Source organism: Octopus bimaculoides, chromosome 3 (genome assembly GCF_001194135.2).
Source record: "Octopus bimaculoides isolate UCB-OBI-ISO-001 chromosome 3, ASM119413v2, whole genome shotgun sequence".
Taxonomy (NCBI): Eukaryota; Metazoa; Mollusca; class Cephalopoda; order Octopoda; family Octopodidae; genus Octopus; species Octopus bimaculoides.
Window position 1 is genome coordinate 100862609 of NC_068983.1, and position 14649 is coordinate 100877257.

General features: G+C 32.8%; 2 protein-coding genes across 5 annotated transcripts in view; one reads left to right on the forward strand and one right to left on the reverse strand.

The window, feature by feature from the left end:
• The first annotated feature begins 480 nt into the window (after nt 1-480).
• LOC106876153 (uncharacterized) lies at nt 481-6734 on the forward strand. Of its 3 annotated transcripts, XR_008263703.1 has the most exons (3): nt 481-2645; nt 5021-5221; nt 6185-6734. XR_008263703.1 is itself a non-coding variant. In XM_052966368.1 (2 exons), the coding sequence occupies exon 1, from the start codon at nt 619-621 to the stop codon at nt 2638-2640; it is 2022 nt and encodes a 673-aa protein (XP_052822328.1). In that variant the 5' UTR covers nt 481-618; the 3' UTR covers nt 2641-2645; nt 6185-6733. The 3 variants fall into 3 exon arrangements, 2 of the variants coding, with proteins under 2 accessions (XP_052822328.1, XP_014780064.1); XM_052966368.1 differs by lacking the exon at nt 5021-5221 and having other exon boundaries at nt 6185-6733; XM_014924578.2 differs by lacking the exon at nt 6185-6734 and having other exon boundaries at nt 5021-6178.
• Nucleotides 6735-6805: 71 nt separating this feature from the next.
• LOC106870332 (putative serine protease K12H4.7) overlaps nt 6806-14649 on the reverse strand; it is a 43590-nt gene continuing 35746 nt past the window's right edge. For both annotated transcript variants that reach the window (XM_052966370.1, XM_052966369.1), the window contains exons 8-10: nt 12775-12868; nt 11996-12204; nt 6806-10586 (exon numbers count right to left, since the gene is read on the reverse strand). In XM_052966370.1, the coding sequence (XP_052822330.1) occupies nt 10477-10586; nt 11996-12204; nt 12775-12868 (413 nt within the window). In that variant the 3' untranslated portion in view covers nt 6806-10476. The remainder of the gene's footprint in view (nt 10587-11995; nt 12205-12774; nt 12869-14649) is intronic.

Sequence of the window (14649 nt, forward strand, 5' to 3'; positions counted from 1 at the left end):
ATATATATATATATATATATGTGTGTGTGTGAGTGTGAATGTGTGTTTGCGAAAGGATTCTTCCCGACTGAACTATCTTCGAAAAAGCTTTCTCAAAAAGAGAATATTAATTAAGATTTAACTCTACAACAAATCTTAAAAATTGCGATGTTTGTTTTATATCATGAAGATAATATTTATATTACTTCTTAAAATGTCTTAAATGTAAATTAATCTCAAGAAAAATTAATAAGACATATATAAAGCTCACTGGTTTGTATATATGGGAGACAACCCCATTTTTAAATGTTTTAACGGGGTGGGGAGATAACCAAAAAGTACTTTATTTCTTTTCATTTGTCTAGCTCGTAAGCATCCAGCGTCTTACTGAGATTTAGTGGTAAGACGGTTTGACGTCTATTTTTAGCATACAAGGGATCCACGTAGTGATCTCTCATATTGTTTATATTTAAATAGAATTCACGGTCCTTGGACATCTTTAATTATGCTGACCACTAGTTGAAATTAATATTATTTAATAATAATTTCTATTCTTAGTATCTTAGACGTGTAATCATCAAATAAAGAGAAGTAACTCTCAGTGGCTTTATTAGCAGGGGAGCCTATTTCAAATAAAAGATGGCGGTGGCCATTTCACGTTCGTTTATTTACGTATGGTTATCAGCTATTATTTTCGTGTTGGATCGAGTACTTCTTGCTGTTTCTTATGATTCCGTCAACTCAATGAAGCCAGACTGTGGATATGATATTCAGAAAATATGGATGCGTGAAGTTGCAAATACTCCTTTTGCTGCGCCTCCTCTAATAGCTGATGTAAATGGCGACGGCAAATTAAATATAGTGGCAGCACCATTCTCAGAAAGTATTACTGTTTTAGACGCTCAGACTGGGCAACATATGCCAGATTCTCTTTGGCCAGTTCAGAATCTTCACAGCTCAATTTATGCTAGTCCTTTACAATACGATGCCGATGGCGATGGTATGTTAGATTTGTTATTCTGTACAAGTTCAGGAGAGTTATTTTTCTACACGTCCAATGGCACGCGAATGAAAAAGCACCACCAACTTCCATCCTCGTACGTTCTAAAGACCTGGTATCAAAAAGTAATTATTGCTTCAACCGATAACATTGCTAATTATGTGAAAGCCGAAGTGTCATCAGGAGCTAAATCTACTTATGTCCCTGTATCGCCACACATCCTAGCGACACCAATTATAGCTGATCTAAACAGGGACGGTCGAAGAGAAGAAATTATAATACCTGTAAGTTATTTCTATGATGAAGATGAATATAGAGCATCCGAGCATTTCAACATCGAAAAGAAAAATATTTCCCTCACAGAGCTGGAAAAATATCTTGTTGGTGGTATTGTTTATCTCAATCTAACTAGTATGCAAATTATGAATACAATATTCCTTGAGTTGTCACAGTTGACAGCTAATTTCCCAGCCTACATTCTCTTTTCTCCTACTGTGATTGATTTAGATAGTAATGACAGTCATTTGGAGACTATTACTGGCACATCGTCTGGAAAACTTTATGTAATTGAAGCCAATGGTATAATTAGAACCGGTTTCCCTATACCATTTGATACCCTTCATGGACAGTTAACAATTGGAGATGTTAATAGTGATGGTATGCTGGAAATTATTGCTATCGACACTGGAGGTAACATTGCTTGTTTGGATAGATTGGGTAAAACATTATGGGAATCTGAGATTTCAGGAAATTCTTCTCCAGGAACTCGTCTTGCAGATATCAATGGTGATGATCATGTGGAAATCTTGGTAACAACTGATGTCGGTGATATTTATGTGTTACACGGCAATAATGGTAGTGTTTTTAGTGGGTACCCTTTGCATCTGAACAGCCCAATTCATGCCAATATCCTTCTCAGTCTAATTCATGATGATACAAAAGCCTTGTTTTTTACACTCACCGAAGATGGAAATATGTACATTTTAGGCCCAGATACAGAATGTAGTTCACATTTCAATATTGGAGAAACATCCCTTGTTCAAACGTTATCACACGATCTTGTTCCTCAGACAAACAATATGGAACTGTTAGCTGCCACCAGAGATGGTACTCTTATATGTTTAAGTCTTTCTCAAAACTTTATGGATGATAATGAAGATTATGCAATGGATATTGCTAAACTGACTGTTCTACCCTCAGAAACTAAAACTCCAAATGATTTCACATACCTTTTGCACAAACCTTCAATTGAAGTTAATAGTCATACCAAGGAAATGAAAGATGTTATGGGTAGTTCTTTTAATTTAGAATTCCAGATTGTTGATCCAATAATTTATGACAAAACTAAGAAGTACACAGTTCATGTTTACTATGGCAATAACTTGTTAGCTACATCAGTATATAACAAAACTGGTTATCATTCCTTGACTGTGCCCGTTTGGCTAGAGCCAAGTCAAGGGCACATAGTTGTATCAATGACTAATCATCATGGACAGATATTTGAAGATTGTTTCCCAGTCAGATTTAATAAACTTATCTTACATGATCTTCAATGGCTCCTCATAAGCCCTTTTGTTGCCATGGCAACAGTATTGTTGGTTATTCATGGTTTCCCTGTTAAAGACCTTCTGCCCTTGACAAACAAAGACAAAAATCGCTGATAATGGTGATTACATTTTATTCCAAAATTTTTGTTACATTCCTAAAATATTCAAAATTTCTCCAACTTTATTTTGCAAATACCAGACATTAGATTGAAATGTTTTTAAAATTAATTTATTGCTAATTTATACTAAATAAGTTTTCGATGATTTATTCTAGAATAATTCATAATGTTTCTCTTTTTTTGTGCTCACTGTAGACTCAAAGATCTGTTTATTCAGCATTAACATGTAGACATTATTAATTATGAAAAAGTTCATGGTTAAATGACCCACCACTTCTGTCTTCTAAAATATTATTCAGATCCCTATTACTATTTGAATGGAAGACTGCACATTTCTTTTTGTATCATACATAAAATAAACAAGATCTTCAGGCAGTTCCTTTCCAAAATTTGTGTCCTGATATTGTTTGCTCAAAAGCTAATTTAAAATACAATTGAGAATGTTATTCTTATTGTATAAAATTTCATCTTGTCTTTCAAATATTAAAGTGCCATGAGTCAATGTTTGAGCATCAGCTAATTTATGATACTAGGTTCAGTGCCTTATAATTTTTAATTCAAATCATGGCTTAAGTCATCTTTGTATCTTCTATGACTGTTAGCACAGTTGCCAATATTAAAATGGAATAAGGAATCAAGATTAGATGTGATTTTGGTCTCTACCTGCAGCTTACTTAAAATGAGTAGGATTTGGACCTGCAAATCACTACTTTATGAAAGAAACCACTTTCCATGATTATCAGAGAATTCTTTTAAACCAACTTTTCTGTTCTAATCATTGTTTCTCTTTCTCTAATTCAGTCATGTTATCATTCACCAATCACATCATTTTTGTTATTCTTTTAATAAAGGCGTAGTGGTTAAATAGTTTACAGCATTGATCTCATGGCCCAAAGGCTACGATGTTGGTAAGCAAGGCATGTTCATGTGTTACAACTAACACAAAATAGGTCCAAACATTTTGTGATGAAGAGATTAACTTGCCCTAATAATCATATTATAATATTAGTTGTGAATTTCAAATTCTGCTGAGGTCGACTTTGCCTTTCATCCTTTCGGGGTCGATAAATTAAGTACCAGTTGTGTACTGGGGTCGATCTAATTGACTGGCCGCCTCCCTAAAAATTTTGGGCCTTGTGCCTAGAGTAGAAAAGAATATTGGTTGTGAATGTATGAAAGAAGAAAAGGTAGTTAGCATAATGGGAAGAGGCATCCAGCGCAAGAGAGTGAGTGTAAGTGGCAGCTAACATGCAAGAAAGACAGCTTGAATGAAAAATAGAAAGTAAGGGAGCTAAGCTGCCAGAAAGAGATAGCAAAAGATTGCTGTAGTCACCAATTCATACAGGGAAAAGTAAAGCGAAAATTGTTACCAAAACAAAAGATCTAATATTTTCACTTTGGTATGTCATATTTTGAGCTGTTATCCATTTAATTAAAACCCCCAACAACAGCAATGGACCAGGTCTCATGATAAATTCTTTTTCGTCATTGTTGTAATTTTGTAAATTTATACACTAAAAGGGCCTTTATTTTATCATGACTCTTTAACACTTTATATAAATTTCTTAACTTGCTTACCTTTATCCAAATAAAATTAAAAGGAAAATCTGTTTTGTTGTGAGTTTCAAAGTTAGAGAGGATTGATATGTGTATGAGGGATAGATTAATTTTTGTTTTAATTAACTCAAAGAGGACTGAAAATTAAAGTAATGATTAGCTTCAATATGATGCTGTTATATCCACCTTGAGATTTGCAATCGTATTTTAGATGTAGCTTTCAATATCTTTGTGACTATGTCAATGTCTTATGTGTTTCTGCTTTTATTTTGTCCTTGAGAGTAATTCAGGATAAAAATAATCTCATGAGCTAAGTACAACACATAATTTCAGTTCCAGCTCAGAGCCATTTTATTTCATTTATAGTGCCCTTATAAAAGGCATGACCATCACAACTTATAATTAAGTTTCATGTCCATTTTAAATACTGTTTTAGCAATCTATTTAGGATTGAAGAGATAGCTAAGGCAAGAGAGAATTAAACTAAAACTTTACTGTCTGATGCTTCATTTTTCTTAAGTTCATATCCTGACAGATTCAGTTTTGTCTCTCATTCTACATTCAATAGTATAATCCTTAATGTAATCCTATAGTGAGTTCACTCAACCAAACTCCATCTTTTATAAAAAGGAACATGTGCAACAATCAAAGCAATTTATTTCAACAAGTTGTCATTTATGACAAGATTCAAATCTCGGGACAATTGACTCTTTTTTTTTTGTTTCTTTTAAATGAAATCATCATTGTAATTTAAATATATACATTTGTATGATAAATATTTCTTTCTGTATTTTCTTGTGTTTTTATTTTCTCCTAAGCTGTTCTGTCTAGGACTTAGACATGTTGAGTATACCTATAAAATATACTTTTGAAAACACCAAAATCAATGAGGGCCTCTACATGATTACTTGACCTGCTAGACATAGCAGCTGAATTTCCATCAAATCACATGTTACTAAAAAAAAAAAAGCAAGCAAAGATACATTGGACTAGATTGGATTGGATTTCATCAGAACTAAGTAATAACAACCATTTAACATACTTTTTACTAACAATTTCAAAATTAAGCAATTGATCATTACAGCTTTGTTTTTCTCTTGTTTTCAAAGATATGATATTCCATATTTTCCAGTGTACAAGTCAAAATAGCATATAATGTATACACGTTGAGTAAACATTCAGTCATCATTACTATCTTTCCAAATCATGTTGCATTTCACATGGAATCTTTTGTCCTCCAAATTTGTCTTGGTGTATAAGTAAACCTATCTTTTTTTGGCTGTAAATGTTGGTCCAAAACAGTCAACTTTTATGCTGGAAAATACAGTACTTGTCAAAGTTATTATGTTGTTGTGTCTTACCATAGTTTATATCTATATTTCACTGTTTCTGATATTTGTGGTTTATTGAAAGTGAAAATTTATTTCTAAAAATGAAGCTGATACTGACATTTGATATAATATGCCTATCAGACTTACAGGTAAATAATTGACAGTTCATATTTTACAAGTGCTTGGCCATGTTCATTATCAAGACATTTGTGAATGGCTACATACATCTAGTAGACACCAGAACTCTGTAAAATTACCAACTGATGAATATTTTGTTAAGTTTCTCAGTTGTCTTCAAAACCAGCTTGAAGGGTGCTACTAGCAGTTTTACACCACCCTATATACATTTTTCAATAATTTAGATAGTGAGCTGGCAGAATTGTTAGCATGCCAGGCAAAATGCTTTATGGCATTTTGACTGCCCTTATGTTCTGATGTCAAATTCCACCAAGGTCAACTTTGCCTTTCATCCTTTCAGGATCGATAAAATGAATACCTGTGGAGGATCTGTGAAGGTCCCGCGGGTGGGGTGGGGTCTATATTTTGGAAAACCACCTTTCAATAATCTCCCTTCGTGGCATAATTAATAGTCAAGACTATTTGAGCATTTTATCTGATCAAATTCATCTTATGGTTGTGGTACTGTTTCAGGATGATAATGCACCAATTCACACAGCTAAAGTTGTTACTGAATGGTACGAGGAACATTCTAGTGAAGTTGGACATCTTATCTAGCCACCACAGTCCCCAAATCTCTATATTATTGAACATTTATGGTGCATCTTAGAAAACAAGTAAGGAGTCGATATCTTCCACCATCATCACTACAAGAACTGGAGACTGTTTTAGCTGAAGAATGGACGAAAATTCCTTTGGAAACAATTTAAAGTTTGTATGAGTTCATACCTTGTAGAATTCAAGCTGTAATTACTGCCAAAGGCGGTCCTACCCCATATTAAAATAAATTTGTTTGAAATTTTAAGGTGTTCCCATTATTTTGTCCAACCCCTGTATATGTGTGTGCATGTGTGATGGGCTTTTGTCTCCCAGATTCATTGAGCAAGACACTTGCTCAAGGTGCCATGTAGTGGGACTGAATCTGCAACTATGTGGTTGTAAAGCAAGCTTAACCATAATAAATAAATATAATGAAAATCCATTAAAAAAAATTACTAAGTATAAAGTCTTTTAGAATTATAACAAACAGAATACAGTACAATCAAGATATATATATATATATATATATATATAAAGAAAAAGAAAACAAAGAAATGAAAAATTAAAGAATTTTTTATTTAAGAATTCAATTTAAAATTGGTATAAAGAAATAATTCATTAAATTTCATTTACCACTTTCTTTTAGAATTTTAGCTGCATGATAGATTAATGGTAGTACAATAAGTTCAATTTGGTGTCAAGTTGGGATTTGCATCAGTGGGTATAAAATAAATGTTACACTACCAGAAATTTAAAAAAAAAGCATAACATAATTAATCTTATGCTGTAAGGAAGAGACAGAGGAAAGCATAATATTTCAATTAATTGTCCCTCAATGAGGAAAACACAGAGAAGAAAGAAGGAAAAAGTTCTGCAGAAATAGTAAAACTGTTACTGCAAGGTCTTGATGGTGTTGAATAAATAACAAATCTCTATGTTGCCAATCACTGAAACTACACAGCAACAGGCACCACACAAACACCTGCTATTATGTTTCTTCAATAACAGCCACGTATACCCACTATGTGGAGGCGCAATGGCCCAGTGGTTAGGGCAGCGGCCTCGCGGTCATAGGATCACGGTTTCGATTCCCAGACCAGGCGTTGTGAGTGTTTATTGAGTGAAAACACCTAAAGCTCCACGAGGCTCTGGCAGGGGATGGTGGCGAACCCTGCTGTACTCTTTCGCCACAACTTTCTCTCACTCTTTCCTTCCTGTTTCTGTTGTGCCTGTAATTCAAAGGGCCAGCCTTGTCACACTGTGTCACGCTGAATATCCCCGAGAACTACGTTAAGGGTACACGTGTCTGTGGAGTGCTCAGCCACTTGCACGTTAATTTCACGAGCAGGCTGTTCCGTTGATCGGATCAACTGGAACCCTTGACGTCGTAAGCGACGGAGTGCCAACAACAACATACCCACACCTCTATTATCACTCATCATTTTCCTTGACAAACCATTTCATTTTACCAATTCTCTATATCATTCATTCAATACCATGTGGTCTTTAGAATAATGCAGTTTTACTACACCTCATCTTTTCTTCTCTACTTTTCCTCAATGAAGGACAACTATTTGAAACACTGAACTTTTCTCTTTCTTCCTTACAATGTAAAATGAATTAAGCTTGTACTCTTGTTTAGTTTTGTTGTGTTTTTATTTCTGAAAACTTTAATAGCAGTATGTATTTCAGATAATCTAAAATTAACATCTTATGCAATTCCTCATATATATATATATATATATATATATATATATATATATATATATGCACACACACATTCATATACACACATATATATGCATATATATACACACACACATATTCATATATACACACACATATATATGCATATATACACACACACACATATATATATACATACACATATATATATATATATATAGCAATAAGAAAATGGAGGGGATTAATAGGTGCTATTCATCAACTTGCAGACATTGTATTATGTCAATTTACTTGTTTATTTGTATACTAAAAGGACAATAATAACAATATACAAACAGATGTGACATATTATGTCATATCTAATTATAAAAATGACATATAGTAACATCAAGAGATAAAGATTTCATAAACGATAAATATTTCTTTAACATTTAGATTAAAAGCAATCAGTGGGTAATAACTAAAGAAGATTGACAAGGCTAATATAATGTGAATGAATATTGTCATTGGTATTGTATAAACTTACACAAGGGTAGTAGATTATGCTTGCAAATTTAAACCTTGAAACAGCTATTTTCTTTTGCTCTGAACAAGGTACATAATTCTACCAGAATGACAACAATATCTCCTATTTTAGGCTAAGTAATTAATGGTAAAAAGTGCATCCAGATATTAAAAAAAAAAGCTTTGAAATATAAATAAGAAAAAAATTACATGACAAAATAAATGTTAGAAAACCTAGAGGTCTAGAAATTATACCTAACTGAACTCATAAGATTTCTATTAAACATGGAAATTTTGGAAACTGACAGAAATCCATATATTGCACATAGTTTGATAAAAAAGATTATTGGAAAAATCCTTTTATATGAGTGTGTTATTGCCTTCTTTGATGCATTTCATTTGAATTGTTTATCACAGTTATCAATATATTTGTAAGTGATCATAAATATTTATATTATAATATTTCTTTCAATCTTGGCATTATTGTATTTGTAAACACCTGTTATAATTATACAAAGGAAAGTATCCCAGTAGGATTTAAACTCAGAACATAAATGCACATAACTAAATGCTGCAATTCATTTTGTTCTACTGTATATTGATATTGTCATCCATTAAGCTTTACAACAACTGTAAACACAAAAGAAATGAAATTTAATGTTTTGAGGAAATCTATAAAAACATAATAAATTCTTTTGATTTAATTTGTTATCAAAATATAATTTCAAATTTTATGTTGGGGGTGGGGAAATGTCAGTATAAACCGATGGGGAAACCTTTTTTTAAAAAAAAAAACTTATATTTTATTATAGAAAAAACATTCACAGTAGAATCCAGTTGGGTGGGGTTTGAATTGACATGGAAATTTTTTAAATATTGAATTTTCTAAAAATATATATTTTTGTATATTTGAACTTTTATTGTATTTCTATAAAGTAAACTTGTGTATGTTGATTATATTTAATAATGAATTCCATTATTTCTTTTGATGAAGTTACTTCCACATATCTTTTCTGTTTATTTTTTTTTAAATGCTGTTTTAATTTATATCTGTTTGTTAGTTTTGATCTTTTTGCCTAAATACAAATAATTATTTGTTCATATTTTTTTAACCAATCACAAGGCCAAACAACATTAAAAGGAATGTGTGCTTGATTCAATCCATCCTAGTAAAATATGGCAACTCAGTTTTATCAATCTTGGCAGGATACTCAATTCAGAATTATTTGTATATATTAAAATGTAAACATGGAGCTAAACTGGTAATTAATTAATCATATAATTAAGGAAAAATTTAAAATCTAAAGATATTCATATATTTAAAAAGCTAAAGCTTCCTATATATCAATTCTTTCATAAGAAAGAAAAGAAACTACAAATAATAAGAAAACTATAAAGTGAAAATTTAACAATATAAACTAAATTTGGTTCTTTCAGTTTTCTGAAGGATATGATAATTTATGGCTTGATATTGACACAATTAGTTTAGAAAAGTTAATATTTTTTAGCTTTAACCCTTTAGCATTTAAACTGGCCTAAATATTCTACCTGTTTCATGTACATGTTGGCCTGGTCCAGCCTCTCACACTTACCCTATAATGTCATTCTAAAAATAAACAATCACATCATCAAAATCTTGAAGCAAACAGATAATGCATAATTAATTCAAAACAATGTGAATAAATAAGCATTATATTTGACAGAGTAATCTGAATGCTAAAGGGTTAAATTATTTTGTCACAAATTAAATATTAGGGAAATCAGCATCATGTGAATATTGTGTTCTGAACTTATTTTAAAGATAAGTTTATCCTTCGTCTGTTTAATACGCTAAAAACTGGATTTAAATACTGGCCTGAGAATTCATGTGATTTCTAAAAGAATTGATCGAAAGTAAAAAAAAATAATCTTTTTTCTTTAATTCTAGTAAATTTCCACTTTAAGAGATTCTACTAAACAGATTTTAAGTTTTTACAAGTCATATATTTTTTATCTCAACATATAAAATGCCTAAAATCTTTTTAAGACATGCCTACTTATTCACAACACCACTTTCCAACAAACTCGGAGATCTTCTGACGAGCCTGTACCAATGCCTGTGGGTCAGATGCAGCAGCAGGATACATATTAGCACAATGAGCTGTACCTAATAGAAGAAAATGAATTGCATTATTCAGCAGAGCATAACAAACAAACCATTGAAAAAATTTAGCATTTATAGTGACACCAATGAACAAATGAGAGAATTTTCAGGTAAAACAAATTTTACTAAAGGACCGGAAGATGTGGTGATTTGCTAAGTAAAATCGCTGTCTTACACACATACAGGATTGTCCTGTCGGTGGCAGTGCCACTTAAAAAGCACCCTGCACATTCTGTTAAGTGGTTAGCTTTAGGAAGGACATCCAACCATAGAAACTATGCCACAAAAGACGGAGTCTGGATAGCTCCCTGCTAGCCAGCTCCATGTCAAATTGTCCAACCCATACCAACATGGAAAGCGGACATTAAATGATGATGATGATGATGAATTCTAGAAGTTGTTTCTCAAAAATAAATTTCTACTACCTTAGACATCTGAATTTTCACAAGGTGGTTAAAAAGCTGACCAAATGAAATAGTTTCATAAACAAGATCAGAATAGGATGCAATTAAAGACTAGAACCCATTCTATACAGCATACTACTGATTCTGCCTGCAAAACAGTGGAATGACAGAATCATTAGAGGGTTCCATAAAATGCCTACAAGTATTTAGACATAGTCCCCTTACATTCCAAGTTCAAATCTTGCCAAAGTCAACTTTGCATTTCATAAAGTACCAGTCACATACTAGAGTTGATTTATATTCTCGTAAAGCAGCCTAGATGCAAATGGAATTATAATAGAAGAAATCCAAATAATAAAAGCCCTACAGAGAAAGAAGAAAACCTACAGCACATAAGTAGATGAGTGAACAATTGGGACACATAGATCTAGTGTTTTTGATATGCTGTGCTTCAGTATGGTGAAGGACCACAATCTACACTCCAACATATATGATGAAGTGTGGCATTCAGAATATAATGTCCTGTCTGATCCTGTATGCCTCTAATTTTGTACTGAATGCAGAATCTGTCAACTGGAATTTAAAAAGTAGGCCATTTCTCGAGATATGATTGCCAAAAGCTATTTTTTTTACAGTTAATTACAGAAAGATGTACCTGCCAAAGTGAATCTTTGATATATACATTAAAGTCAGTAGCAATACAAGAAATAAGTAGTTTACATGATGTTTGGAGTACAAAGCAATAGAGGGTCTGAAAAATTGAAGCCAATGTTAGAAGGTATTTTTACTTCAGATTCTTGCATAGATTGCCTACTTTAGAGAGGGAGTCTTGCATAAAAGGAAAACTGTGCTAATAGTTATTTCTATATTTATGGAATTGATGGGAAACCAGGTTCAGTAAAGGGAATCTCCACATAGTGACTGTGAAGAGATAAGGAAGTGAGACATTAAGAATTACGTTTCTTTACCAAAGACACAGAGACTAACATAAGCAAAATGATGACTTACCATTTATATAGACTGCTATAACATCTTTAGATATATCACTAAGAACTCCTAGAGCATGCCAAGGATCTATAGAACCATTGGGTAGAATAATGCGAGAACCACTTAGATGTAAAGCACCATAGTTTGCATTGGTCCACTGAATGCCTGCACTGGTAAAGTTGAGGTTAAATTTCTTACCAAATAAATCTATACATATCTGACCTGAAATACTGAGACAGAAAACAGTACACATCAAAAAATATATTTTAGAATGCATCTGGATATTCTATAGTAACAAGTTTATTAAATATTTGTTACTCATGAAACAGAGAAATCTATAATTCTCTTGAAAATCTTTAGAAGATAAAGACAATGATGAGGATAATGGTTACTCTCTGCAGTTTTCAAGGTGTTCAAACCTTTCTCCTGGCATCCTACAGATGCTGCTGAAAGAGGGTCTGACTGTAAAGAGCTGACGACATTGAGAGGAACCATAAATGCACTATGTATACATAAAGCCTTTTAAACTGGCAACAATAAAACTTAATAATTCATCATCACTGCACCAATGTCCATTGTACTCAAGCTGGTATAGATAAGCATACTATCAGTCTTCTTGCTTCAATATTATTTTGTCCATGAAGTTCGGCATCTTGAGTCCCAATTTCACCACTTCTTTTCTCCTGCAGATAACTTTTAGTCAACGGACCAATTTCTCTCATAGACTTTCACTGAATTTGATACTAGGAATATTTAACTGTAATGAAATACTACATAAATTGTTTCAAACATATTCTTACCTTAGAGGGTAATGATGACCAAATGGTTGTTTAGGAAAATCTGACGTTTGAAAATATCCAAATTCAGTACAGGTTTGATAAATCCACTGCCGGCCTAAAGTAAATGTACATACTTTAATACTTCATTTAGGCATTGCAATACTAATAACCTGCTGTTAGAACTCAATATACATATGCTTCACATAAAAAGTACTCATGCCGGCACCACATAAGAAGCACTTGTGCTGACACCAAGTAAGAAGAACCTGTGTCAGAGACATATAGAAGCACCTGTGCTGGTGCCACATAAAGTGCACCCAGTACACTCTGTAAAGTGGTTGGCGTTAGGAAGGGAGTCCAGCTGTAGAAACCATTCCAAAACAGACAATTGGAACCTGGGTAGTTCTTCAGCTGGTCAGCTCCTTTCAAGCCATCCAACCCATGCCAGCATGGAGAAAAGACGTTAAATGATCGTGATGATGATTCAGTACAAAGCATCAGTCAAGTACACAGTGGTAATAATAGAATTGAGATGATAAAGGAATAAACAATTATGTTATAAACTTCATTGGCTTACAGCTGTTTCTGCTATAAGGTGCAATACACACATAGATGAGTACTTGAGGACCATTCTATAGCTTCAGACATGAAGTGTAATTTCTTTGAGAAAAACATTTACACTTGTGTAAATGTCCCGCATTATGATGACATATTTCGTCGTCTGCGTGACTGGCCTGAACAGTGTACTTCGCTGACTGACACTACTTACTGAGTCTGTCCACTACTTACTAGTAGTGGACCAGCCCACTTCTCACCTGGGAGCATCCACCACAACACCTCCCTCTTTGAGATTTTTTTTGTTTTCTTTCAACACAGCATTATATATATATATATTTTTTTCCATTTCTTTTTCTTCTAACCAGAATTATTTTTCTCTTTTTATTTAGATTTTTTCTTGTCCCACACAGAATTATATATATATATAATTTTTTTTCAAATTAAAGTCAAGTGATTGAGGGGGAAGCCCCACCCAGAAAAAGAGGAATTTTAAAAAGTGTACAATGATAGGTATATGAGGAATTACTATAGGATCTAAAGTCAGTAAAAAGAATTATCAGTAAATATGTGTGGGTGTGTGTGAATATATATATATATATATATATAACCTAGGAAAACAAAGATAGAATGACAGATGCAGGATCTTAGACAATGAAAGAGAAAAAAGAACACAAGAAAAAGAGAAACGCATAAGTGTATTTATGAGGGTCATTAAATAATTTTCCAGATCAATATTTTAACCAGATTGACCACTGGGGAGAAGTGAGGAGACATTATACAGATAACTTGTGTGTATCTGTATATGTTGATAGAGAGAGGGGGGAGAGAGCCAACAGGGGTTTTGATGGACAATATATGCACAAATCAGACAGGCATATAATCCAAGTATATGTATATATACAGATAAATACATACACAGACATATACAAATATTTGTGCGTGTGTGTGTATATATATATATATATATATATATATATATATATATATATCAGGCCATCCCATAAGTTCTGTCCGAATTTTGAATAAAGAAAACAAGTGATCAAATGTTATATTTAATTGAAATTTAATCATCAATGTAGTTTCCTTGATTATCTATGACTTTTCTTCCATTTGTTTACAAACCTTTTAATCCCATCAATGTAAAACTCTTTTGGTTTCAAAGCGAAGAACTCTGAAATGTCAGTTTCGACCTCCTCTTGGCTTGCGAAAGTTATGTCCCCCAAATGGTTCTGTAAACTACGAAATAAATGGTAGTCTGAAAGAACAAGATCAGGAGAATAAAGTGGAGGAGGAATTTTTTCCCAACCAAGCTCTTTGATCTTCTGTGATGTGATCTTT

What these genes read in the sequence shown, in the direction of transcription:
- LOC106876153 (XM_052966368.1), top strand. Translation starts at nt 619, where the DNA reads ATGGCGGTGGCCATTTCACGTTCGTTTATTTACGTATGGTTATCAGCT.